The 26,771-nt window shown below is 33.4% G+C and overlaps 4 protein-coding genes across 4 annotated transcripts; 2 read left to right on the top strand and 2 right to left on the bottom strand.

Annotated features, from left to right (window-relative positions):
• Nucleotides 1-365: 365 nt before the first annotated feature.
• Nucleotides 366-5,018, top strand: LOC109147671 (cyclin-L1-1-like). Its single transcript, XM_019295296.1, has 9 exons — nucleotides 366-662; nucleotides 1,646-1,830; nucleotides 1,970-2,051; nucleotides 2,169-2,298; nucleotides 2,670-2,850; nucleotides 3,649-3,922; nucleotides 4,186-4,561; nucleotides 4,671-4,706; nucleotides 4,790-5,018. Exons 2-9 carry the CDS (start codon nucleotides 1,679-1,681, stop codon nucleotides 4,849-4,851), a joined length of 1,293 nt encoding a protein of 430 aa, XP_019150841.1. The 5' UTR covers nucleotides 366-662; nucleotides 1,646-1,678; the 3' UTR covers nucleotides 4,852-5,018.
• A 5,804-nt stretch (nucleotides 5,019-10,822) lies between these two features.
• Nucleotides 10,823-11,485, bottom strand: LOC109147776. The gene has a single exon (XM_019295434.1). The coding sequence runs from the start codon at nucleotides 11,483-11,485 to the stop codon at nucleotides 10,823-10,825; it is 663 nt and encodes a 220-aa protein (XP_019150979.1).
• Nucleotides 11,486-14,837: 3,352 nt separating this feature from the next.
• LOC109147775 lies at nucleotides 14,838-15,920 on the bottom strand. Its single transcript, XM_019295433.1, has one exon. It carries the CDS (start codon nucleotides 15,918-15,920, stop codon nucleotides 14,838-14,840), a length of 1,083 nt encoding a protein of 360 aa, XP_019150978.1.
• Nucleotides 15,921-18,788: 2,868 nt separating this feature from the next.
• On the top strand, nucleotides 18,789-20,896 carry LOC109148235 (abscisic acid receptor PYL8-like). Its single transcript, XM_019296110.1, has 3 exons — nucleotides 18,789-19,124; nucleotides 19,707-19,922; nucleotides 20,273-20,896. The coding sequence occupies exons 1-3, from the start codon at nucleotides 18,987-18,989 to the stop codon at nucleotides 20,489-20,491; spliced, it is 573 nt and encodes a 190-aa protein (XP_019151655.1). The 5' UTR covers nucleotides 18,789-18,986; the 3' UTR covers nucleotides 20,492-20,896.
• The last annotated feature ends 5,875 nt before the right edge of the window (nucleotides 20,897-26,771 follow it).

Raw genomic sequence — 26,771 nt, 5'->3', positions numbered from 1 at the left:
AACCAATAATTAGTAATCATTGTTACATTATCCATTAATCATTTGTAAATCAACACAAAATTATTATTAATCCCAACACAAAGAGTTCTACTACATAGACTCCCAAAATTCTACTCCCTCATTTATACTTCCTGAGGTGGCAATCCAGGATTGGTTATTTTCATCATGTGGGTCCACAGAAAAATGTCTACATCAAAAACATGTGAGAGGGAGTACAAATTGAGAGTTTAAAATGGGAGTACACCAAGTATTTTTCCAACACAAATATTACACAAAAATAACTTTTAACTTTTTAAACAATAACAAGACAAACAAAAATCATTTTTATGCTTTTAGATAACAAAGACAAATTGAAAGGAGTTATTCCTTCTTTTACCTCAAATTCAAAATCTGTTCTGAATTGAAATCCATTTCAATTTGTTGTCACCATCGAGAAAGCAGCCCTCTCTCAGACTATCAGTCTCACCACCGTCCACGGCCACCACCGTCCATCTTTTCCGTCGTCTGCAACTCTGCTCCAGGGCTCCAGGCCACCGCCACCATTTTCTCCGTCGTCTGCGATTCTGCTCCCGGCCACGGTCCAGTCGGCCACCATCTTCCCCGTCGTCTGCTCCAGTGCTCCAGGCCACCACGAGTCCACCGTCCACCATCTTCTCCACTAGGTAATTTTTTTTTTTTTTTGTATTTTTGTTTAATTTCCTCACTGCCTCGTTAACATTTTTTTTTTTTTTTTTTTTGTGTGTTAAATATCTTTTTTTCTTTCCAATAATAAAATTGTATTTTATTATTTTCAGGCTTTCAGTTTGTATATATATTTTTTTAATTTCCTCACTGCCTTGAGATCAACTTTTATGGTTGTTTTTTATTTAATAACCTTAATCTATAGTCAAACATTTCCTCAGATATTTCTTGTTATTTACCAAAAAAGGAAAGATATCATCAACTCTCATCCAGAAAGAAATTTTGAAGTGAACTGAACCATGTTTTGCATTAGGGATTATGTGTTACAGGTGGACAGCAAATGAACCTAACCTAAGTTTGCATTGGTCTCAACCCTCAAATCTGTGGTTTTTGAATCCTTAAGTGATATGTAGTGCACCGAGGCAATTTGTTCATTTAGAAGTAAGAATTTGCTCTCTATGCCTTGGACATCAGTATTGTTGTGCATGTAATTAAAAAATCTTCCATTTCATATGCCATTTTCTAAGTGGAATTCTCTTTTGAAAAAAAGGATATGCTTAGATTTAGGTGGAAAGCTGCATCCACTGTTAACTTGTAATTTTCAATTCTGCTGCAATTAAACTCTTTGGTGTTATCTTCTTTCCCTTCATCATTGTACTAGAGTTTTTCATAGCATTTCTTCAATTTTATTATTATTATTATTATTATTTTTTTTTAAATTTGAAACCAATGGAATGTTGTTCTAAATTTCTAATACTCATTTTATTGTGTTCTTCCAACTTTGAAGACTATGACCACCTTCAAATCCAAACTACTTAATGTTTTATTTCACGTTTCAAATCGTTGTTTGGGTTTGTTTGATACATTTCATTCTCTAAGTGCTTTTTTTTTTTTTTTTTTTTCAACAATAGTTGTAATGTTGTTGAACAAGGGAATCTAATGCTTGTTTTCTTTCTTGTTTGCAGTTGATAGAGACTTCTTGAACTCCCGAACAACTATGATTTACACAGCAATCGACACTTTTTACCTAACAGCGGAACAACTTAAGAACTCCCCTTCTCGGAGAGATGGAATAGATGAAGCCACTGAGACTACCCTTCAAATCTATGGATGTGATCTTATCCAAGAAAGTGGAATTTTGTTGAAACTGTATCCTCTATATTTGTTTATGTTATGCAGTTTTTGATAATGATGCATCTTCAAGTAAGTTGTTTCTATTGTAACAAATGCTATTTTCTTTGCGGATCAACACATGGCCTATTTATCTCCTTAATGTGGTTATCTGCAGACCTCAAGCTGTTATGGCCACTGGTCAAGTACTATTCCACCGCTTTTACTGCAAGAAGTCATTTGCTCGTTTTAATGTGAAGGTATATCTCATTTCCCCCCTTGCTCCTCCCAAATATGAAAGCAAACAATTACTTATGCAAGTTTAATAGTTGCACGAGTTGTGATTTTCATTCTGACTTGGCATTTACTATGTACAGAGGGTTGCTGCTAGTTGTGTGTGGCTTGCCTCAAAACTTGAAGAGTGTCCTAGGAAAGCCAGGCAGGTCCTCATTGTTTTCCACAGAATGGAATGTCGGAGGGAGAATTTACCCACAGAACATTTGGATACCTCTTAAAGGTTAGATTTTGAATAATCTTTACAAAGTAGGAGTCAGGGAACATTTTATTTTTTATTTTTTATTTTTATTTTTACCATTTGGGAGATATTAAATTTATCATTGTGGATATTGGTTTGCTTTTATCATTAATTTTCTTGTTTTTCCAGGAAGCGGCCTGGGGGATGAGGCTATGCCCTGTATTTGTTTAGTTGTTCGTCCCTTTCTGTTGTTATAGTTCTTTTCCTCATTTAGGAATCCTCTCCAGAAAGAGATTCGAAGTGACAAAAGGAAAAGAAGATGCTTGTTATTTGTATTGCCTTTTGGTTTTATGTATTTCCAACTGAAAGTGAGTTGATTTCTGATTAAAAACCTGTTATTCATTCTCTGGACAGAAATATGTTGATTTGAAGGCAGATTTGATCAGAACAGAAAGGCACCTTCTGAAAGAGATGGGTTTCATCTGCCATGTTGAACACCCCCACAAATTTATATCAAATTATATTGCAACTCTTGGAATGCCTGATAAATTGAGACAGGAAGCATTGTATCTTGCAAATGACAGGTACTCCGTATAATCCAAACAAGCAGCTCTGACATAGTACACATGCTCTTTCTTGAAATAGTACAGCTTTGACACTAGCAGTACATAGTTTTGTGCATGATTTGGATGTTAACTCTGAATATTTTGGAAGTGATAAATGGAAGTATTATGTTTAATCATGTTTTTGTGGTATCTGTTTTTCTTACTAGTTTTTGCCACATGTTCTCTCAGAGCTTCCCCAATATTTACTGTCAATTTTACTTGTGCTTTATTATTATTTTTTAAAAACCTAATACAAAATAATACACAGCCACTGATCCAGCCAATCTGATGGAGTCATCTGATAGTTTTCTCTGTATGTACTAGTGAAGTTTCCTGATGTAATGTCTCAAACTAGATTCTCTTATACTATATTGAGTTGATCAATTATGTTATTGCTATTATTTTTATTAATTAATATTCATTAGTATGATATTGGCTATATGTTTTTACCTATCAAAAACAAAAGGATTGGTTGTGTGTGTATAATGTAATTATTTATGTTTATATCTATATTTATAGATATAAAAAATTTCATAAATATTTAGAAATATGTCTAAATATGTAATATAGCTAGGGACTACATTAATCAATAGAAATTTAAAAATTAAATTCTTTTAATTTGTAAATGCAATTCCCTTCATTATAATTAATAAAATATGAAATATAATTAAGGAAATGAAATTATAAAATTAACAAAATGTTACTTTTTCCTGTTTTTTCTTTTATCCGAATGTTTCTTTCTTCCATTCTGCTGACGTTTCCCCATTTATTGTGCAGTTTGCGCACAACTCTGTGTGTTAGATTTAAGAGTGAAGTTGTGGCTTGTGGAGTTGTGTATGCTGCAGCCCGTAGATTTCATATACCCTTGCCTGAGAATCCTCCATGGTGGAAAGCATTTGATGCAGATAAGGCTGGGATTGACGAAGTTTGCCGACTTCTGGCCCAACTTTACAATCTTCCAAAGGCACAATATATATCTGTATGCAAGGAAGGTGGTTCTTTTTCAACATCAAATAGATTATGGGATTCACCTTCTCAACCAGTGCCGAAGGTCAAAATGCCTCCTCTATTGTAATCTGCTTTAAATTTTCTACTTTGTCATGTGTTCTTTCCGCTAGTAAGCACCAGGGTTTAAACTGATATCATTTCCACACAGAAAAATCCATGCTCTATTTTTGGTTCTCATTTAAAAGAGATTAACATATAAAGCTTCACCATGTCAACCCGAGAAACTTTTTGTTGGTAATTGATGCACAGTTTCTGATACTAAGAATCAATCTGATTTATCACAATATTTGTATTTCCTCTTGTCAGGAAGTGGCATCAAATGGCCCTTCTGCAAATGATGACACTGGTACTCCAAAGGGCGCTTCTGCAGCAATGAGCCAGGAATCTGGTAAAGATGCAATAACCAGGGCTCCTCTTGAGAAGGCAAAGGAATCAAAGAGTGATGAAGAGTCTAAAAGCGTGGCTTCTGAAGAACCAGGTTCAAAATCAATAACTGTGCATAAAGCTGAAGCAGGTGGGGAAAAGGCCAAGGACAGGGACAGGGATAAGGATAGAGGCAGGGAGAGGAAGAAGGAAAGATCAAAGTCATGGGACCGTGATAGTGATAGGGAAAGGGAGCGAGAGGATATTGAAAGGGAAAGGGATAGGGCCAAGGGGAGGGGCTATCATTCAAGAGACAAAGGTAATATTCAAATTGCTTTGTGAATTTTCCCATTATACCATTGTTCCCGGGCTTTATCATTGTACGTTTAATGTTTAATACGTTTACTAAACTTATCTAAATAATGCAGGGCACCTGGAGAGGTCAAAACCTCACTCTTCTCGAGGTATGGTGAACTATAGGTGTATTTTCTTTACTAACATGCCACCAGAAATCCAGAATCTTCTTGACAATGTTAATTTTATGCAGAGCGTGAGTATCATAGTTCCTCGTATTCATCGAGGGAGAAGGATCGCCGCAGACATCACTAATGTACAGTCTTGAACTTGAAGATGAGTTTGTACTTTTGGCATTTCAGTTGGCTGGTAGTTAGTTATGGTATGAAAAGAGTTTACAGTTGTGGTGCTTAGGTGTTATCTGCTATACTTGTTTGTATTACACCCAATTATTTATCTGTATAATGAGAAAAGCACTACTTACTGTCCAATTTTAGAATTTAGACACAGCATTGTTAATGACATAGTCTTATCAAGTATCCCAAGGGTTTCTGACTTGCTGTCTCCAACCAGATCTTAGGCTTAAATGAGAAATAAAAATAGCAATGCATAAACGCCAATTCATGCGTGTATTAATTGAGGTGCAATTTATATCGTAGGACCAAGTGTAATAGATTTATAGAAAAAATATTATAAATCTATTACAAAGTGAATGAAAAATATATTAAACTTTATTTTTACAAATATATAAAGGCCCTGTTTGGTAAAAAAGGTCAAAAAAATTGACCTAAAAATAGGCAAATTTTGGCTTATTTGATCACTATTAATTGTTTGATTTAGTTAAAATATCAATATAAATGTTTGGTTAATTAACTTTTTGCAACTCCAAAAGGCTAAAATTCAAAAAGCTACTCCAAGCAACTTTTTCAATTAACTTTTTTGAGAAAAGAAATTATACTAAACAGGGCTAATAGCTAATTTACCAAACACTTTTTTGCAATCAGCCAATGTTATCAACTATTTATACCCTCTAATTAACACAATCAGCTAACAGTTAACCGCTATCAGCTTACAACCATTTTACCAAACAGGGAACATTGTAAACAAATTACGGAATGAATAAAAATAGATATGATATGCCAAGCACCTTGTGCTTAGATGACATGTAATGACATCTTCCATGTGAAAGGTCATAAGATCAAACCTTAGTGGAGGCTCCTCGTGCTTCATTAAATTGTGAAAGTATGTTTGAACAGATACTACAATGTAATAGAGTTAGAGCATTCAAAAAAAAATGATATATCAACAATTTAAAACATAATACATTGATTGACTTTTTTTTTTTTTTTTTCTAAAAAAAAAAGGTCAAGTTAACCCCCAAATTGGACAGCGAGTTAATCCCCAAACAGACGGAGGACTATATGGGTCAAAAATTGAATAGTTGATGACTGAATCGGTCAAAAAAAATAAGTCGAGGACCAAGCCAGTACTTTCGCTATAGTCAAGGGACCATTTTGATAATTAATTCTAGAAAAATGATAAAATGTTATTTTAATATTAATTAATAAAATAATTGTGAGTTACTCTTTAAATTTTGAATTAATTTTTAGTATCAAATAAGAAAGGAACACATTATTTTTACTATCAATCAATAAAAATAATTTTTTTTTGAAAGGAATAAAAATAAAATTTAAAATCTATTCAATAAAAAAGTAACACACATAGTCACTACTATCAACCAATCAAAATGAAATTTAAAAAAAATACTATTTTGTTGTAAATATAATATATGTTTCTACACTCTTAATTTATATTCCCTATCTCATTTTATATGTCTTACTTATTATTCATTGGTCAAATCAACTTCTTTTTTCTTTGTTTATTTTCTTTAGTATTTTTTACTTATTTTTAAATTTGATTTTTTTAATGTTTAATAGTACTTTTAGTATAGTTTCTAAATATATAAATTTTGTATACTAATATTGAACTTTATACTATGAAAGATTGAATTAAAAATGACTTTAGTCAAATCTCGTTAACTAAATTAGACACATAAAATGAGCCAGAGAGAGTAATTTATTTGTTTCTTAAAATAAACTCTCCGAAATAGAAGGCGAGCCTCAAGGCTGATTCAGTCTTTTGATATCGACATATGTCACGTACTTCTCAGTTCTCAGTCTCAGGGAGGTGGTCCCACTTGCATGCGTGATGTCAATTGTGTTTAATTAATGAAATGATGCTTTCCATTATACTTGTTTTCTCTAAAAAAAGAAAAAGTTTATCATCATAAGTATTGATAAGTTTTTTTAAAACGCTGTTGCAATCAAGTATAATTCGATCGGATAAGCTTCCATGCTGCCATGCCTTGGATTGACGCTATAGACACTTTGCTTTCATTCATTTTGTATTTATACAATTTTTTTGTAACTCAGATTTCACCAAAATAACTTTGAAATCTAATACTATAGTATACACTTCTACACACAAAAAGGTTCAACTAACTCAAACCTAAACTCTCAATATTCAGGTCGAAGTACCTACGAGGTCCCTGTACTATAGTGTATGTTTTGTTTAATTTAGTTTTTATACCTTTATTTTATTCAATTTAGTCAATGTATTTTAAAAAGTGGTGCAATTAAAGACAATAGTTAACGGTGTTAATATTGCCGTTAAGTTATTAGGTTACGTGGCGCTGACATCATCATTGTCACATTATGATATTTATACACCTACTCATATATTACTTTACAAATATTTAAAATTAATTATTTTTACCATCAATATATTAAACTAGTATGTCTAAAATAAATAATTACAACCATGTTTCTAATGAGATTTGGACACTTGATGTCAGCATGCTTGTAATTATTTATTTTGGACACATTAATGTAATATATTAGTGGTAAAAATAATTAATTTTAAATATTTATAAAATAATATATGAGCTGGAACATAAATATCATGATGTAGCAGCAATGATGTCATCGTCACGTAGGGGTGTAAACGAATCGAATCGAGTCAAATATCTCAGTATTCGATTTGAATTCGACTGTATATTCGAATATTCGTATTCGTATTCGTTTAATATTCGAATCTCAAATTTGATTCGTATTCGATTCGACCAGTTTATTCGAATATATTCGATTCGACTTTGAAATGGCTAACTTATTTTTTTACAAAATTCTCCAATAAATTAAGATAAAATGTAATAAAAATTTATATTTAAATAGCATAAAATATTCAAATACTATTTGAATCGAATACACTCTAATTCATATTCGTATTCGAATTAACATATTCGAATACGAATCACGAATCAAATTTTTTTTATTTGATTTGTTTACACCCCTAGGCCGCCACGTAAGCTAAGTTACTAATTATTGTCCTTAATTTCACAACTTTTTAAAGTAGATGGATTAAATTGAGATACAATGGCTAAATTGAACAAAACACTATATTACAGAGACTTCATATCTAGAATGATCCAATATGCATGCCATTAAGTGTGACTAATTTTGGTTTCGCACCGGATCGGCTCAAATAAAGGGTAAAGTGTTGGCCATAATAGTATTAACTTTTCTATATTAAAGGGAGTTTTGAATTTCTGACATTCTTACGAGATGAGAGTACATGACCGCTTACATCAATCAAGCAGATTTCACTATACGAAGTTTAAGTGAGGCTTCGATGACTTTTAGTCTTTTCTATACGATTGAGAGTTTTGAATTTCTGACATTCTTAATTCAAAATGTTTAAGCCGATTTCACTTTCATCAAATTTCACATTTTTTTTATTTGATTTTATTTTAGGATAGTTGAATTGAAAGTGAAAATACTATACAAAAATAATGACAATTATATATATATATATATATATATATATATATATATTATCACCCTATTTCCATTTGACTGGACAAAGATAAGTCATATATATCTCCATCCTATATGGATGGAGATGATTGTCATTCAACATACAATTTTAGGAATTCATATTATCATTATTGTAGTTGTTATGCTTAATCACAATAAATACTACATTACTTTAAAATATAAAAAAACATTATAAGTGGACAACCTAATAATTAAGTAATCGATAAATTATTCTATTACACTAAGTTGAAAGGGACTAGTTGTATTTTTCTCAAGTTTGAATGCAAAACCTTATCGAAAAAGTTATTTTGAACAATTTTTCGTATTTTAATATTTTAGAGTTAGTAATAAATTGTTACAAAAAATAAATTAATCAAACACTTATATTGAAACTAGTTTTACACGCGCATTGCGCGAATGAGTTAATGCCCAATGTTTATAATTAAATAAATATTTAAAAGTATATCAATGCAAGATTATATATGAGAATTGAAGTTCATACATAAGTAATTTAATGTCGAATTTATTTATTTAAATATGTAACTCATAGTATATGAATACAATGTAATATAAGAGATTCATTATAATTGTTACTACAATTTTTTTTTTAAATTATCCAAGTATATATTTTTGTTGCAAAGGGTTCTAATATATTTAATGAATGCACATATATACAAGATTAATTAATGAATCAACGGTACCAGTCTTTTAAGTGTTTTGCTCAGTGTTCATTTGGTTCAACCATTATTGTTGAATAAATTATTATGGATAAATTTAAAATTTTTAATTATAATGTAATCCAAATATATTAGACGATTGGTAAATATGATGTTACCCAAAGATTAAAATGTTAAAGAAAATGTTTGGTTATTCAACAGTTTGAAACACAATTTATTCCAAACCACTGAAAATACAAACATTGCAATTTACAATATTTTCTCCAAAACATCTCTCTATATATATATATTTTAAATTAATGTAGAACCATTTCGACTCCTTGAATAACAAGAGTCAGTTTCGCTGGCTCACCTCCTTTTATAGAAGCCTCAGCTCAAGGCTCTCGAAAAAAAGTGGCAAAACTAAGGGGAGTCGAACGTTCGGCTCCCCATATGTTTTATCTTTATTTTTTTAAATTTTATTCCTTTTATTAAATTATTATTATTAGTATAATAATAATAATAATAATAATAATAATAATAATAATAATAATAATAATAATAATAATAATTATTATTATTATTATTATTATTATTATTATTATTATTATTATTATTATTATTATTATTATTATTATTATTATACACTTGGGTCATTTTACATGTTAATTTAAACAGTTAATTTTTTTAAATATCTTTTTACTCATCGTTGATATAATTCGCTGGTCAAATTCGATAATTAATCCGCTAACTGCTGAATGTCAAACAAGGAAATTGCGAGGTAGTTTCCCACTTCAATTTGATGTGTGATTTGAGTACTCTCTATGTCAACAAATCTCTCCAAGTAGTTAATATGATTGGCTTTATTAATTATATATATATTTAAAATTTTTCATGATATTAATAAAATAATTGGTAAATAAATATATAACATTATTTTGTATTATAACTTTGATATATTTAATTAAAAATAGTGCACAAAAAAGATAATAGACAATGTAGTGAATATAATCAATTGATGAATTTGAATATAAAGAATTTTTACATTGAAGAAAAATAAAGATAATATAACTAATTAAATTATTTCTCTTAAAATTAATTTATTGATAATGAATAATTTTTTTTTAATAAAGACATTGTAGAGACAATATGGCGAATATAATCAATTGATGAATTTGAATGTAAAGAATTTTTATATTGTTGAAAAATAAACACAATATAACTAATGAATTATTTCTCTTATTTAATTTAATGATAATGAATAATTTTTTTTTTAAATAAAGACATTGTAGACACATAATTCTAAATTAAAAAAATACATATATATTATTTTTTGTTGTAGCTACTCAATTATTATTTAATTTAATACGAGTAAAATAGAGTATTAATTATGCCAATTTTGATTGCAATGAGATTCGAAGCTAAGACCTTTTTTATTGAAATCAATGAGTAAGTTAACGGTGAACTAACAGAAATTAACAGAAAAGATAATATTTAATCGAAAGTTAACGAATAATCATATAATTAAGGATAAGTTAGAAAATCTCAAAGAAAAATTAAAATCTGATTAATTTGAGCCATTCATTTGATTAAAAAAATTTAACCGTCATTTTTTCTACCAATTATAGACCTAACCCTCTTAGACTCTTATTAATATAGGAGATAGTAGATTTAACCAAGTTAAAAAGCTAATAATTATCAAATAAATTAAAATTGACTGATAAACTAACTTTTTTGAAAGCCAAATAATTTGGTATATTAATGAACGAACATAGTAATAGAGTCAGGTGGGATTACATCCCAGTACATAGGATGATCCTGATCGAAAGCTAACGAAGCTAGTGTATGAGCATGCATATTAACAGCTCTGGAAATGTAATGTAAAGAACAATAATTAAATAACGACATAGTTGTCCTGCACTGGTCCGCAATGACCCCAACATAAGATTGAGTTCCGGTATCTCTTGATATTATCATGCTTCTCAACTCCATGCAATCTGTGAGTAGATCAATCCTCTGTATATCGCGCCCTTTAAGCCATGATAGTGCTTCCTTGCACGCTAGAGCTTCTGCCATAATAGGTGAAAAAGCACCAGGTAGTGTCCCCGCCGTGGCTGCCATAAAAACACCTTCGTGATTGAGCAGCACAACTCCGTACGTCGCTTCCCCCGTGTGTTGTCTGTAGCCCGCGTCGAAATAACACCTGAGCCCATGTGGTTCGGTCTCCGGCATCACAGCGGCATGCGGGTGGTATGTTACTCGTCCGAGTTTGGTGAAGGCTTCCTCGGTCAGTACTGCCCTCTTCACTGTTGATGCAGGTCGTGGCAAACTCCTTTCCCATAGCGCTGAATTCCTTGCCAGCCACAAGTAGTACAGAATTCCAACGACCAGCCGTACCTGCCCTTCCGTCAACAAGTCCATCACGCCTATGAACCATGATTGGAAAATATTAGTTAGAATATTCGTGACAGGTAACCCCGAAATATTCCAAACCATTTTAGAATAATCACATAAAATCAGTGCATGCATAATATTCTCCTGTGCATTGCCACACATGGGACATATAGGATCCACCTCCACTCGTTTAACAATTAAATTATCAGTGGTGGGTAGTATGCCAGACACAGCTCTCCACAAAAAAGATTTTCCATTTGGGTGGCACCCTTAATTTCCACAATGTAACCCATTTATCAAAAGCTCCTGGGTTATTAGAATAGTCCCCCATAATACGCCTATAGGCATTCTTAATCGTATATATTCCTTGTGTGTCTCCCTTCCAATACCATGTGTCATCATAATCTGGGCTTATTGGTATTTTTGAAATTCGGTTCACATCCTCAGGAGTAAATAAATCATTCAGAATATGTGGATCCCAGGTACCTGTATCTTGATTTATGAGGCCACTCACTAGTGCTTGTCGTAACTCCTCAGGCATATGTGTTTGAACCAAAGGACTAGGATCATCTGACAACCAAGGATGTCCCCATATCAATGTATCCCTACCGTTTCCAATCCTTCTGCACACTCCGGCACAGACTAGATCATGGGTGGCCATAATACTTCGGCAGCAGTGACTTGGATTATTCCCTACGGTAGCATCAACAAAAGTGGTCGTAGGATAGTATCGAGCCTTATAGATCCTTGCTACCAAAGAGGTAGGTTCTGTAAGAAATCTCCATGGCTGTTTCCCTAACATGGCCAGATTAAATGCACGAAGATCCTTAAATCCTAATCCTCCATATTTCTTAGGGATACATAATTTATCCCAAGCTTTCCAATGTATTCCACGATCTGCACCTGTCCCCACCAATATTTGTTCATAGTACGTTGTATAGACAAACACACTGATTCAGGCAACAAAAAAACACTCATAGAGAATGTAGGTATAGACTGAGCCACACTTTTTAAGAGCACCTCCTTCCCAGCCTGTGAGAGTAACTTTTTGTTCCATGATCCAATTCTCTGCCTGATTTTATCTTCTATATATGCAAATACAACCCTTTTATTTCTTCCTGAAGCCCTAGATATTTCTCAAAATTGGATGCCAACTCCACTCCCAAACACCACGCCACCTGCTGTCTCTGCGCCATCTGGGTATTTCTGCTAAAACAAATACTTGATTTATTAAAGTTCACCATTTGGCCAGACAATTTCTCATATCTAATCAGGCATTGCTTAATAACAGTTGCTTCCTGAATATTAGCTTTGAAAAATAACAGACTGTCATCTGCAAAAAACAAGTGTGAGACCGGTGGTGCCCCTCTGGCCACCCTACACCCATGTATAACCCCATCCATCTGTGCTCTCTGTAATAGCATTGAAAGTCGCTCCGCACAAATAATAAATAAATAAGGAGAAAGAGGATCTCCCTGCCTGAGTCCACGAGTTGGGGTCACACATCCACCCACCTCCCCGTTTATCATAATTGAATATCTTACTGTGGTAACACACAACATAATAAGGCGGATCCAGTGTTCATCAAAACCCATAACAGTCATCATCCTTTTCAAGAAAGGTTATTCCATTCTGTCATAAACTTTTGACATATCCAGTTTTAGCGCACTCCACCCCGCACGACCACACTGTTTCTTATGCAAATAGTGCCCCACTTCCGCTGCTACCAAGATATTATCTGTAATCAAACGCCCCGGGATAAAAGCACTCTGGGACTCTGAGATTATTCCTTCCATCAGTGGCTTCATTCTATTCGCAATCATCTTTGCCATTATCCTGTAAACAACATTGCTTAACGCAATTGGCCTCATATCTGCGACTGTCTCAGGTAGTGTTTTCTTAGGGATTAGCACTATATTCGTATCATTCAATCCCTCCGGGAGGGCACACGAATTCAACGCATCTGTTATAAACCGAGTCACATCATCCCCCACTACACTCCAAAAATGCTGATAAAAGCCCGGATTCATTCCATCCGGGCCTGGTGCCTTATCCGGGAACATGGAATAAACTGCCGTCTTGACCTCATCCGCGTCATAGGGCCGTACCAACAATGCATTCTTCTATTGAGTAACTCGGGGACCAAAATTCTCAAACAACGGATCTGAGCAACTTGAATTATTCGAGGTAAAAATATTTGTATAGTAATCCAATATTACTGCTTTCATTTTATCCCCCTCAACCCACAAATCATCATTATCTTTAATACGTACTATCAAATTCTTTTTCCTACGGGCAGAAGCATACCTGTGGTAAAACTTTGTGTTGGCATCTGCTCCCCGGAGCCAGTGTTGCTTTGCCCGTTGCCTCCAAAATATATCCTCCTGGGCCTCCAGCAGATTCAGCTGATCATCAATCTGCCGGAATTCGGCTAATGTCGCTTGGTCCCTTCGATTGCGGATAGATTCCTGTCGTCGTTGTAGCTGGTGAATACGTTTTCCAAACTTGTGAAAACGTTCACCACCCCATCGCATGAGTCTCTCTCCACAATATCGTTGGCACCCAAGCAGTCCTTCAGTTTTCCCATCCTGCCAGGCATCCTCCACGACCTCCTTACAGCCTTCATCCAACAGCCAGGCCATCTCGAATCGAAAACCTCTCGGGTTCCCTCCCCTCAGTATGCATGGTGCATTAATGTTGAGGAAAAGAATCGAGTGATCCGATGCTCTCGTTCGTATATTCTCTAGCCATGCATTACAATTAATGTCATTCCAACTCGTTGTGGTCAAAACTTTATCAAGTCTTTCCTCAATCCAATTCTGCGTGCCTTTACCTTTCTCCCATGTGAATTGATGTCCCCTCATAGGCATTTGGGCTAACCCACATTCATCAATAGCCTCCCCAAAGCCGCGTAGGAGACTATCAGGGTACGGGTTACCACCTCTCTTCTCGTGCTGGAACAAGAGATTATTAAAGTCCCCCACCACCACCCACGGCAATGTGGACCTACCCTTTAACGTGTTCAACAAATTCCATGAATCCCTCTTCTCATGCCATTTCGGAAAACCATAAAAACATGTCATCCGCCACCGCTTCCCCTCTATATGCACCTCCACATCCACATGGTTCTTAGTATAACTCAATAACTGTACCGTATTATTCTTTTTCCACAAAAGAGCCATACCACCACTCATTCTATCGTTATCAACATAAAATAAACCCTCATATCCAAGACTAACACGGATCCGCTCCGCATGTATCCGTGCCACCTTGGTTTCCATTAAGAACACAAAATCCGGCTTCTTACGGGACCCCAGGTCCACAATCTGTCGAACTGTTTGTGGATTGCCCAAGACACAACAGTTCCAACTTAACGTACTCATGAGGACGGGCGGGGCTGTGCAACAGCTCCCGCCATGGACAAGTTTTTTGAACCCTCTTGCATAACCACATCCTCCCCCTCAAACTCCGTACCCCTTCCTCCACTCTCGGTCTGCCTACGCCTTTTCCCGGTGGCTTCCACCTGTTCTTCGGCATCCATCCCGCCCCGTACAGGTACAGCGCAACTCGGCCGTGTAGCTACCACCCCTGTCACCCCGCTCCCCATCTCTATCAGACGTGGTCTCCCGCCAACCAGCACAAGCCAGCTATCCCCAACCGCTCTAGGAGCGCTCCGGGATCCACCAGCTCGCATATCCGGACCATACGGGTACCGCTCCAATGGGATGCCAGAGTCTCGCGCCCTAATGCAAAAAGTGTATAGGTGTCCCATTAATCCACAGTAAAAACAGAACCTGTGTAACCGTTCATAACGAAACGTTACCCAAGCCGTGGTTTTATCCCTTTTCAGCAGCTTCATTCGTCGTCGTAACGGTTTATCCACCGGAATAGAAACCCTAATTCGGTGGAAAGTCAACCACGGGGCCCCTTCAAATCGATCATCATGTTTCACAAAGGTGCCAATGAAATTTCCAGCTTGCTCTAACACCGTCTGAGATGTATATCCTAACGGCATGTCGTGTAACTGTACCCACATATCAATTGTGTTTAACAGAACCTCCCCGGGGGAAGTATTCGGCGGTAACTCCCTGTAAACCAAAGCGTTATTTTCAAAAGCCCAGGGTCCTCCATCCAAGACATAATCCACGTCCGTTCTATGAAAGAAAACGAACAAGAACACACCCCTTTGGATCTCCGTAACCTGAACCCCTCTGACCGGTTGCCAAACGGAAGCTAAAACCTGACGCATAAACTCTAGCTTCACCATCCTCTGAGTTAGGAACCTCCCTACAACCTTCCACGTCTCCTCCACACCCTCCTCGGCCTGCCCTTCGTCCCCGACCGGCGCAAAAGCCGTTTCTTCCTCCTCTAACGACCATTGTGCCCACTGTTTGGTGACCACAGCGACGTCGTCATCTCCCGCCCTCGTCCGCTGATTCTGTTCTGGCTGCACTGCCGCCATCGGTGTGCTCGTCCCCTGCTGTTCGAACGCCGGCTGTTGCCGGAAAGATTGTGTCGTAGCAGAAACCCTAGGAAAACCTAGTATGGAGGCAAAAACCCTAGAGAGATTCTAGAGAGAAAAACTTTTAAAAAGTGATAATGATTTTTTTATTTGGCCCGATAAACTAACTATGTTACCAAACATGACCTATATTTTAACTAAAAATGTGAGAGACCCGGCTTTGGTGGAAGACAAATAGTGAAATAGAAAGGGACAATAAAAGCTGAATAATGAAAGTTGTCTATAATAATAATAGCAACAATAACAATAATAATAAGACTTATTGGTACAAAAGAAAAAAAAAAACTTTTTTTTTTTTTTGTTTATCTCGTGGTAATTGTATCCATATTTTAAAAACTTGGTGGAAAACACTAACTTTTATGTTATATATGTAACAATTATACCAAATTATAATATGTAACCATAAAGATAATTCAATTTTATTGACTTAAATATTAATTGAAGACTATAATATTCAAACATACTTGTATACTGCAAGATATTTTTTGAAAGTGTTTACTTTTGAATTTTTACTTGTTTAAAGTGGACATTTTTCATACAATTTTTAAGAAACTAATGTTATGTTGTAATTTTTAAATAATTTGTTTGTAAACTCAAAAAAAAAAAAAATGGGGTTGGATTTGATTTGTTATTGTGTTGCAAATTATAATTGTTACAAAATACAAAATGTTTGATATTATTTTGTCTACTTTTAGAGGTTTCAATATAATTTCTATGCATAATTGGGTATAATTATCACAAAATACAAATATTTATATAATTGTCATGTGTAAATGTTTGGATTTTTCTGCCAATATAACAACAACAAAAAAAAAATAATGTAAAAACATTACATGTGTTAATTAAGGCAATGCCCTTAATTTTTGTTATTTTTTGTATGTTAATAAATGTATATATTAGTAGGCCTCGTTGTATTTATATTAGACAAATTTACCATTACAAAATTATAACTACATTACTATTTAAGAGTTCTAACCATGGAGCCAGTAACATTCAAAAAAAAAAAAAGAGTTCTAACCATGACTCCATCACTATTACCATATATACATCTATCATATCATTTTCATATTCTTTTTAATTATCATTTTATTAAAATCTATATAACAAATAATTTAATTGCAAGTTATATTTTAATTAAATATTTATGAATGTTAAATTATATGTATATCTACTATATATATATATATATATATATATATATATATATATATATATATATATATATATATATATATAAATATAAAAGAGCCGAAGAAAGTTAGGCCTATAATGTCTACTATATACTAATAAGAGCCAAAGAAAATCAAGCCTATAATAGGTAGAAAAAATGACCGTCAAATTATTCAATCAAATAAATGATTTAATTTTTCTTTGAGATTTCCTAATTTATCCTTAATTATATGATTATCCGTTAACTTTTCCATTAAATATTATCTTCTCCGTTAATTCACCGTTAACATTGCCTAGAAATTCTTATAGAATTCTAATATTAAAGTCTTTAACAGAACTCTAACCCACAAATCCTAATTATAACTACACCATTAGTCTAATTCTAATATTAAAGTCTAATCTAGAATTATAACTACACCATTAGTCTATAAGTACAAATCTAAATTATTATGCAACACAACATCAACGGAAAATTTTGTGTTGAGATTTAGTCTGATCAGACACAATATCAACAGGAAATTCTACAGGTATGTTTCTATAATATTAAAATAGGTAATTATAAGTTTACAAATGCAACATAATATAGTCAAATTGATTATAATTGTCAATAAAATAATTGTATGGGTATGTTTTAGTCTCCCTTATGTCCCGTATTTGGTTTCAATCATACTCATACAGTCATACAATTATTTTATTAACAATTATAATCAATCTTGACTATATTATCTTGCCTTTGTAAATTTAGAATTACCTATTTAAATACGCAAATTCAACATTCAATTATCTATGCATGAACAACTTTAAAATACTCTTGCCTTATACTTTAAAGTACTTATTTAAGAAAAAACATTAAGTATTATCCCAAATGCGCAATGCGCGTGAAAAATACTAGTATACTAATATACGGAGTACATGAGTGTTAGCTCAATATTATAGATTTTTCTAAAAACTGTTATAAATATAAATTTTATAAGAATTGTTTATATTATTATTAAAATATAATTTTTCATTTTCTCTATATTTTAAAATATAATAATAATAATTGATTATTTTAAGAAATTACAAAATATAATCTCAATTAAAAATTGTAATTATTTTTAATTTTTAATATTGGTATAAATTTGTTCATAATATTGGGTTCTTCTATTTATTTTAATACGAGAAGAATTTAATAGAGAAGAAAGAAAATAGGAGTAAAAAGATAAAATTACTTATTAATATTTTTGGGTGAATTTTGACCGACAATTTAATTGGAGTAATCAAAATTGATAAAAATTAAATAGTTAAGGTACTAAATTGACTATTTTTATAGTAAAAAATTGAAATTAACAAGACTCTAATAGTTATAAGACCAAAAGTGAAATTAACTCATTTTAAAGTTTCCAAGTCAGTTAGGCAAACAAAATTCAAGAAATATAAAAAACAAAATTCACATAAGGATCTATATCATTTTGAAAGCTCCAAAATTACAGGGATAAATTGAGTCTAATAATAATAAAGAGGCGTGGAGTGTTAAATTGACATCCATAATTATTCCGATGCCGACCAAAAAAGAATTGATTAAAACAAGAAACCGAATGCCGACTTTGCATTAATTACTCGTCCGTAATCCCCGTATTAATACAAATCTTAATATTAAAAAATGGAAAGAAAAAGTAAGAGGAGGATGTGGATGAGACAGAAAGCTAGCGAATCATTTTGGACCGTTCAGCCAATGGGACTTCCTTTTTCTCTTCAAATGGCGGTGACTCTTTTTCTCCTCTGACTTCTGATTCGTGATTCCCCACCTTTCACTACACTTCCCACCGCCAAACACTTCTAGATTTTCCGGCGCCGATGACGGTCAGCATGCTGGGCGGCGATAGGAGGACCGGTGTGGAGGACGAGTACATCCGGAGACACCACAGACATGAGGTCAGAGACAACCAGTGTAGCTCCTCGCTCGTTAAGCACATCAGAGCTCCGGTTCATCTCGTGAGTCTCCGCACGCTAGCTTCTCTTTTGTTCTTCCGATTTTCTGTTCGTTTCTGCTGAGTATTACTCCGATCTGCTCGTTCGTGCTACTGATTGCGATCCTTTTGAGTGAATTTTAGCTGTTCATGTGCTTTTTTGCAGATTAATGCTCTATTGCAGTTAATTTTATATGTTTCAATTTAGGTATATTAGATTTACACCGTTGACCATGGATGTTTGGATATTTGATGAAGTATTGCCTACATATATGCGTATGTGTACGTGTAAATAGTAGATACAAATCAATACATATTGCTCTTCAGCTGAGCTCTGTATATTTGTCAGTAGTTATGAGAAGGGAAAAAGAAATTTTCGCTAAGCATGTTATGACTATATATCACTATAAATATGGAGTGAATTGTATTCTGAAGATATATAATAGTAGTGTTGATTAATTGATTGTATAAAATTCGATTAATTATTATGATCTCCTCAGTGAACTTTGTGTTAACTAAGCAACTCAATAGAATATCAGCCCTGACATCAATCTGAATATATTTTCAGTCTTATAGACAATCTTTAATTTTTAATTACTTTTTGTAGGTATGGTCGTTGGTGAGGAGGTTTGATCAACCACAAAGGTATAAACCATTTGTGAGCAGGTGCATCGTGGAGGGAGACCTTGAAATTGGAAGTGTTAGAGAAGTTAATGTTAGGTCAGGACTTCCGGCAACCACAAGCAAGGAGAGACTAGAGCTCCTAGATGATAATAAACATATCTTTAGCATGAGGATTGTTGGTGGCGATCACAGGCTAAGGGTATGAATACTTGAGCATGGGGAGTGAAAATTTTGATTTGAACTTTTGATATTCAAAGTTTCAAACAGACTAAGACGACTTCATACAAAAAAAAAGTCAGTAGAAATTGCTTCTTATAGGATGTCATTTGGGAACTTTGGGGCAGTAGAAACACTTTGTTTTCATTACCATGGGATGATAAAATCTAAAGTACAAATGTACAATGTTTCATTTAGTTATTTGGTACACTTTTCATCTTGCTCACAAGGACTTATAGGGAAGGCATTGGAATTTCCTTTTAATTTCAGTTGTAGTGCGTATGGAGGCTTATATGTTTAACTCTTTTTGTTTCCTCTTTAAAATATATGCAGAATTACTCATCAATAATCACCGTTCATCCAGAGGTCATCGACAGCAGACCTGGGACATTGGTTATTGAGTCATTTGTCGTGGACGTTCCTGATGGTAACACTCAGGATGAAACGTGCTACTTTGTGGAGGCTCTGATCAAGTGCAACCTCAAGTCTCTGGCTGAGGTCTCGGAACGACTGGCAGTGCAGGGCCATACAGAGCCCATTGACAGAATCTGAATCCCTGGTGGTTTGGATTTGGAGCTTTGGACAATAAGTTAATGTGGATTGGGCATGCATACAATGATTTCCAATAGAAGGCGAGTAGAGTGACCGGTACTTAGCCAGTCCTTCTCAATCTCAAAAGTATATATTGTTATACATCATTGTAATTATGTTAAGTCAGAGGCTGTTGCATATTCACGGTCTATTTTCCATTGTCATGTGTATTACATAATGAGCTGAACATAAGGTTGTTGCCAGTGTGTAAGCTTGGTTGTAAATGTTTGTGCTTGAAGATGTGTACTTTGTAGCTTGCTGTTATCAGAGATTGCTTGGTGAAGACACATTTTTGTCTGTATATGGGTTTTTGTATTTTGGTGTGCCAGTGTTAGATTAAGGTTACATTGACTTTAATTCATTGTTTTATTTTGTGTGTGTGTGTGTGTGTTTTTATTAAATTTTTAATTTCTCATTCTTAGGTATCTGTCTGTTTCTTAAATGTAAATATTGTTTTCTATTTGTTTTCATTTCTTCAGAAAAATAGTACTATTAGCTATATTTGTTACCTTATCCCTTTCAATGTCATCTTTGCAAATTTGTCGTTTTTTTATGCTATTTTCAACTTCATTTTGCAGATTTGTCGTTTGATTGAAATCAGCTTGGGTTTGGTTGTATACATGGAAGGAAAATATTATATGTACTCCCATTCTATATTCTCGATTTGTACTTTTATATTTAAAATTTTGATGTTGATACTTTTACAGGGATTCACATGAAAAAATAACTATCAAGTCCGTTAAAATGGGAGTAAGATTTGAGAGTACATATATTATAATTTCGAAATGAGATCGTGACAGATTATTACCATTATTCAATAATGGAAGTGGATAGTTGGTGCGTTAGTGGGAACTTTACGCTTTAGTGGCCCAGTGGGCTATGGGTATGGCTTTACCTTCAGCTTTATTCTTTATGTCAGCCATTTTTTGCACAAACTTTTAAGTAAAGCTGTGATATATCTTGCTCCTTGAATTCTTAATCTCAAGACCTTGGCACACCGCTTTGACAGAGTATTTGTAATAATATAAATCACGTGACTCATAGATAGGGTTAAATGTTGGTGGGCATAAAGAATATGTTAATTTTGCTGTCAAATTTCGAACTTTAATCTCTTACTCCAAATATTCTTCACTGAATCAATGCGATAGTATGTGCATGCAAAGTTGTGATTTATCTTATGACAAATTTTACCAGTGCAACCGATTGAACTGTCGCAGACTTGACTATAGCTAGTAGGAGTCACAAAGTCACGGGCAAAAAATAAAATAAATTTAATAAAAAGGGTATTGTAATTTGCGAACGGGCAAGAATCAGGATGAAAGGTCAGTGTATGTATGACAAAAATATTAAATATGAAAACCCCATAAACGACTTTGGTGGTAGCCGGTGGGTGGTGGCCGGGGATTGAAAACGGTAAAACGTCCGTTACCGTTAGAGCGAGCTGGCTTGATTTCAATGCGACAGAGGAGTGCACATGCCTCTTTTGTGCTTCCCATACTTTCCAAAAGAAATATTCCTCATGTCATTTATAACGAGGGATCCCTACCATTTTCTTCTTTCTTGATAAGGAGAGGATATTCTGTTCAACATCATACATTAATAATGTTACTTATTTTACTCTGAAACATAATTTATCCTATATTATCGAGTAGTGACTATAAGTTTCTCTTGTCATTTAAAATTTATTTTATATGAATTAAATTTGGTTTATGTTCAGTTGATGTGATATGACCTTTTTAGAACTTAATAAGTCGCCATATTAGACAAGATTTGAACCAATTTAGCAATTGTATGGTGGTTTCTTTATAACATATACTCCGTAATCAATTTGTGTATAAAAATGATTCTTTTTTTCTATTTTAATATGCCAAATAAAAATTGAGAGCTAATTTCAATTTTGATCATATGACTATAGGGACTTTGTTAATTTCAACATCTGACTTTCAAAAGTGTCAATTTAGTATCTTGACAATGCGATTTTTATCAATTTTGGTCACTCCGGTCAAATTGTCGATCAAATTTCGCGGAAAAATTTTAATAGTTAAAATAATGAGGGTATTTTAGTCATTTCACATCTCTTCTTTTCCGGCGAATTCATTTTTCCGCGCGAATTCGTCGCAGCAGCGCACCTTCCGGTTTGAGTCATTCGTCTAAGCAGCAGCACACCTTCTGTCGCATCAATTTCACCATTTTTAATTCTTTGAAATATGAGAGCTGAATAATTTCGTTTCGTGCGAAATCCATCGCTCCGGGAGGGGTGAATTTCATTTCATATGCTCCTTCAAATTATTCAGTCTTCGTTAGATGGCGCAATGTGAATTTTTACAAGGATAAAAGGAGTTTCTTCATCTTCTCCTTGGTGGCGTCATGGATCAAGTTGCTGTCGAAGTCGAACTTCGCAAGAGGCTGTAAAGATTGCCGAGACGCCCAATCAATCGCGTTTTTTTTTTTTTAAATAAAATTAAAGGTGCTGATAGAAAACAACAGTACATTATTGTAGCACAGTTAGGGTTAGATTTAATTTCAATTCATCACTGTACGTTAATTTGATCTTTTTATGTTTGGAGAATAATACGTATCGGCGATAATGTTGAAAGCATCGCAGAGTACCTCATCCTCGGATTCGCCGGAAAAGAAGGAAGAGATGTGAAATAACTAAAATACCCTCATTATTTTAACTATTAAAATTTACCTGCGAAATTTGGCTGGCAATTTGATCGGAGTGACCAAAATTGATAGAAATTGTATAGTCAAGGTACTAAATTGACACTTTTGAAAGTCAAGTGCTGAAATTAACAAAGCCCCTATAGTCATGTGACCAAAATTGAAATTTTCTCTAAAAATTTGTATTCATGATCCTTTAAATATACCATGAAAAGCTAAACTAGCAATTGTTATACCGTGCACCAGGGCGCACATAGCCCCGCGTCTCCCAAAACGACGTCGTTTTGTTAAGTTGTGTGGGGAATTAACGCGACGAAAATGTATGTGTATTCAGTTATAAAATTCTGTGTTTTTAGGTATAAAATTATGTGTTTCAGGTATAAAATTATGTACATTCGAAACAGGGAATTTTTATCATTTTAAAAAAGATTATGTATTTTTAGGTATAAAATTCTGTGTTTTCTATTATATAATTCTGTACATTCGAAACATGAGAATTTTCAGTTATAAAATTTTATGTTTTCAGGTATAAAATTTTGTGTTTTCTATTATATAATTTTGTACATTCGAAACATGGGGATTTTCAGTTATAAAAATTCTATGTTTTCAAATATAAAATTATGTGTTTTTCTATTATACAATTCTGTACATTCGAAACATGATTTTTTTTAATGAGTTAACAGCAGACACGCGAAAAAGGTACAAAATGATGTGGTTTTGGATCAGGCTAGTCCACGGTATAATTTGCCCTAAACTAGTCTATTATGGTTAGAAGCCTTTCCTCTATTCCCTTTGGCTCCACAATTTTATCTTCTTTATTTTTTGTTACATTTTCCTTGAAAGGGAAAAAAGTTATGGAATAAAATAAAAATAAACAAAACAAAATAAAAATGGAAAACTTTGTAGAATAAGTTTGAGTTATTAGGAATATTGCGGATTGCCAGACGCTCAAACAAAACAATCAATGTTAAAAATTAATATCGGTTGGGAGGTTACATTACATATATTGCCAACATAACACAAGTGATGTCCACCGTCCCATGTTGCATGTCCGCTCTTCTTCCCCGGCTCCAAAATTGATTAAATATATTAAGGTCCATGATGTGTGACACTTAAATCTATTTATTTATTTATCATTTTTATATATGCATATATATATATATATATATATATATATATATATATATATATATATATATATATATATGTATATATTATATAACTTAAATAGTAATACAATTCTTGATTTTTTTTTTGAAAAAATCACGAATAATAATTTTTAGAGGATTGTTAACTTCTACTTTTATCATATGAGTTTAATTTTGTAATGTCATATGATCCCTCTTTGTAAGGTGTAAGGTGTAAGGTTTTAAGTTTATTTTCCTATGGAATGACCTATTGGCGCATTCTTGATTTGAGCTGGTGAGCCGGTTAGTTATGTGCAATCCAGATTAGTTCATTCTATTTGTGGTTCTTTATTAATTAGGATTATAAGGTGGACTTCACTTAAAAGTGTACATTTGGGTAACGGTAGTAGGTTTTCCATAAATCACTGGTGATTAATTTTTGTTTATCCAAAAAATATTATTTCCATTTTTTTTTTTTGGGGGGGGTGGGGGGGGGGGGGGGTGGGGGTAGGGGGGACTTGAAATAGGGCAAACATTGGTGATTGGACCTAAAGTACGTAGCAAATATCAATATTCTCGATATGTAAGTTATATTTTTCAATTTTAAAAATTAAGACTAATTCTTTTAATACACATCTAAAATTATTATTAAAAATCCTACTAAGTTCAATAGCTATACAAATTTAACCATGCCAAACATCTTGTACTCAGATGTCATGTAGTGACCTCTCCCACGTGGGAGATCATGAGATCGAGACTCAGTGGAGGCGTTATTGACTCCTTGTGTCCTATTAATTTGAGAAAGTATAAACAAATACTTGAATAGATACTACAATGTAATAGAGTCAGTACCATTCAAAAAATGCAAATTTAACAATCAAATCTATTAAAAAGGTAAATTCTTCTTTCATAAACAAAATACTTTAACAATTTTAAAAATTAAAACTAATTTTTTTAATACACATCTAAAATTATTATTAAAAATCCTACTAAGTTCAATAACTATACAAATTTAACCATCAAATCTATTAAAAACTAAATAAAAAGGTAAATTATTCTTTCATAAATAAAATACTTTAACATAAAACATTATTGTTAGGGTAATATCTCTCGAGATTGGTGTAAAGTCACAAGAATTCTAAGCAGTGGACCTAAGATGTTTGATGATTCAACCCATGATGATAAGCCAACAATAGTTGCTCTAGTAGCAATTAGCAGATTTGAGAAGACAAAAAAAAAAAAATACATATTAAGTGACTTGTTATACAAATACTATAAGTTTTAAAGGTCATTTTAGCCTTCAATATATCACAATCATGCCCAACTCATATTGCAACGTCTAGTTTTCCTTGTATAAATATGTAGATTTATAATTATTTTTTTAGTATTATTGGGCCAATCGGACCTGACCGTGAAGGCCTATTGGGCCAACCGATCGAAAGGTCTTTTACCATACTATTTCAAGAACACTCTTCGAGTAAAACAATCAGTCGATCATATCATGTATCCTATTACCCTTGCAACCTTCATTAGACATTTGACACAACCTCTCTAACCGCCCAACCGACATCCAACACATGTAAGGCATGCCGATAACTCGGCATGTTCACCCCACCTCGCCTATAAAAAACACATTAATTGTTAGTAGGAAGGACTTTTTACCCTTCGCATGCCTTTGGACACTTCTACACACCCTATACCGCAAATACCGATCTCATCTCTACTAAAAAGAGACCATTGTAGCCACCAGTACAAATCCTGATGCTATATATACTACCGAATTCGTGGAGTATTTGTTACATCAGTAGCCCAGTACCCATTTGAGTGTTGTAACCTTAAAATATCTAATATAAATGCTAAATTTGTAACCTTACAAAGGGGATAACAATTTAAATATTTTTTAATTTTTAGCTTTGGAAGCTTTGAGCTACTCAAAGCCTTTCTTCCCTAAATATTCAATGTTTCATTACATTTAATGCATTAAAACTAGCTTAAATTTGACCTATGGCTTCATGTTGGGATTATAGCATTTAGATTTACACTAACACTTGTAATATTCAACCCTCGGTATTTTGCATCATTAAATTAAAAAAAAAAAAAACACCTCTTGCATTTTCTGTGTGTGAACCTCGTACAACCTTAATCATGTCAAATATTCATATAGTCATATTGGCAAAAATTATATAGCTGTTCGAAAGACTTTGACCAATTAATAATGGTGAAGACTTTTATAAGCAAAAAGCCTAGAATTATTAAAAAAAAAAATAGAATAACTTGAATAATTCAAGATTGACTTTTTTTTTTTTTCTTTTTTTTTTTTTTTGTAAGAAAGGGAATATCCACATATATACAAGCTACTAAATCAAATGTCACCATAATCACATCCACCAAAGCTCGAACCCACCACATCCCACATTGCAAATTATGCTGTGAAAACGTGTTCACCATGT

The sequence above is a fragment of the Ipomoea nil genome, unplaced genomic scaffold (genome assembly GCF_001879475.1).
Source record: "Ipomoea nil cultivar Tokyo-kokei standard unplaced genomic scaffold, Asagao_1.1 scaffold2036, whole genome shotgun sequence".
Taxonomy (NCBI): Eukaryota; Viridiplantae; Streptophyta; class Magnoliopsida; order Solanales; family Convolvulaceae; genus Ipomoea; species Ipomoea nil.
Note: the sequence above shows the minus strand (reverse complement) of the source record. Positions and strands in the feature narration are given on the sequence as shown.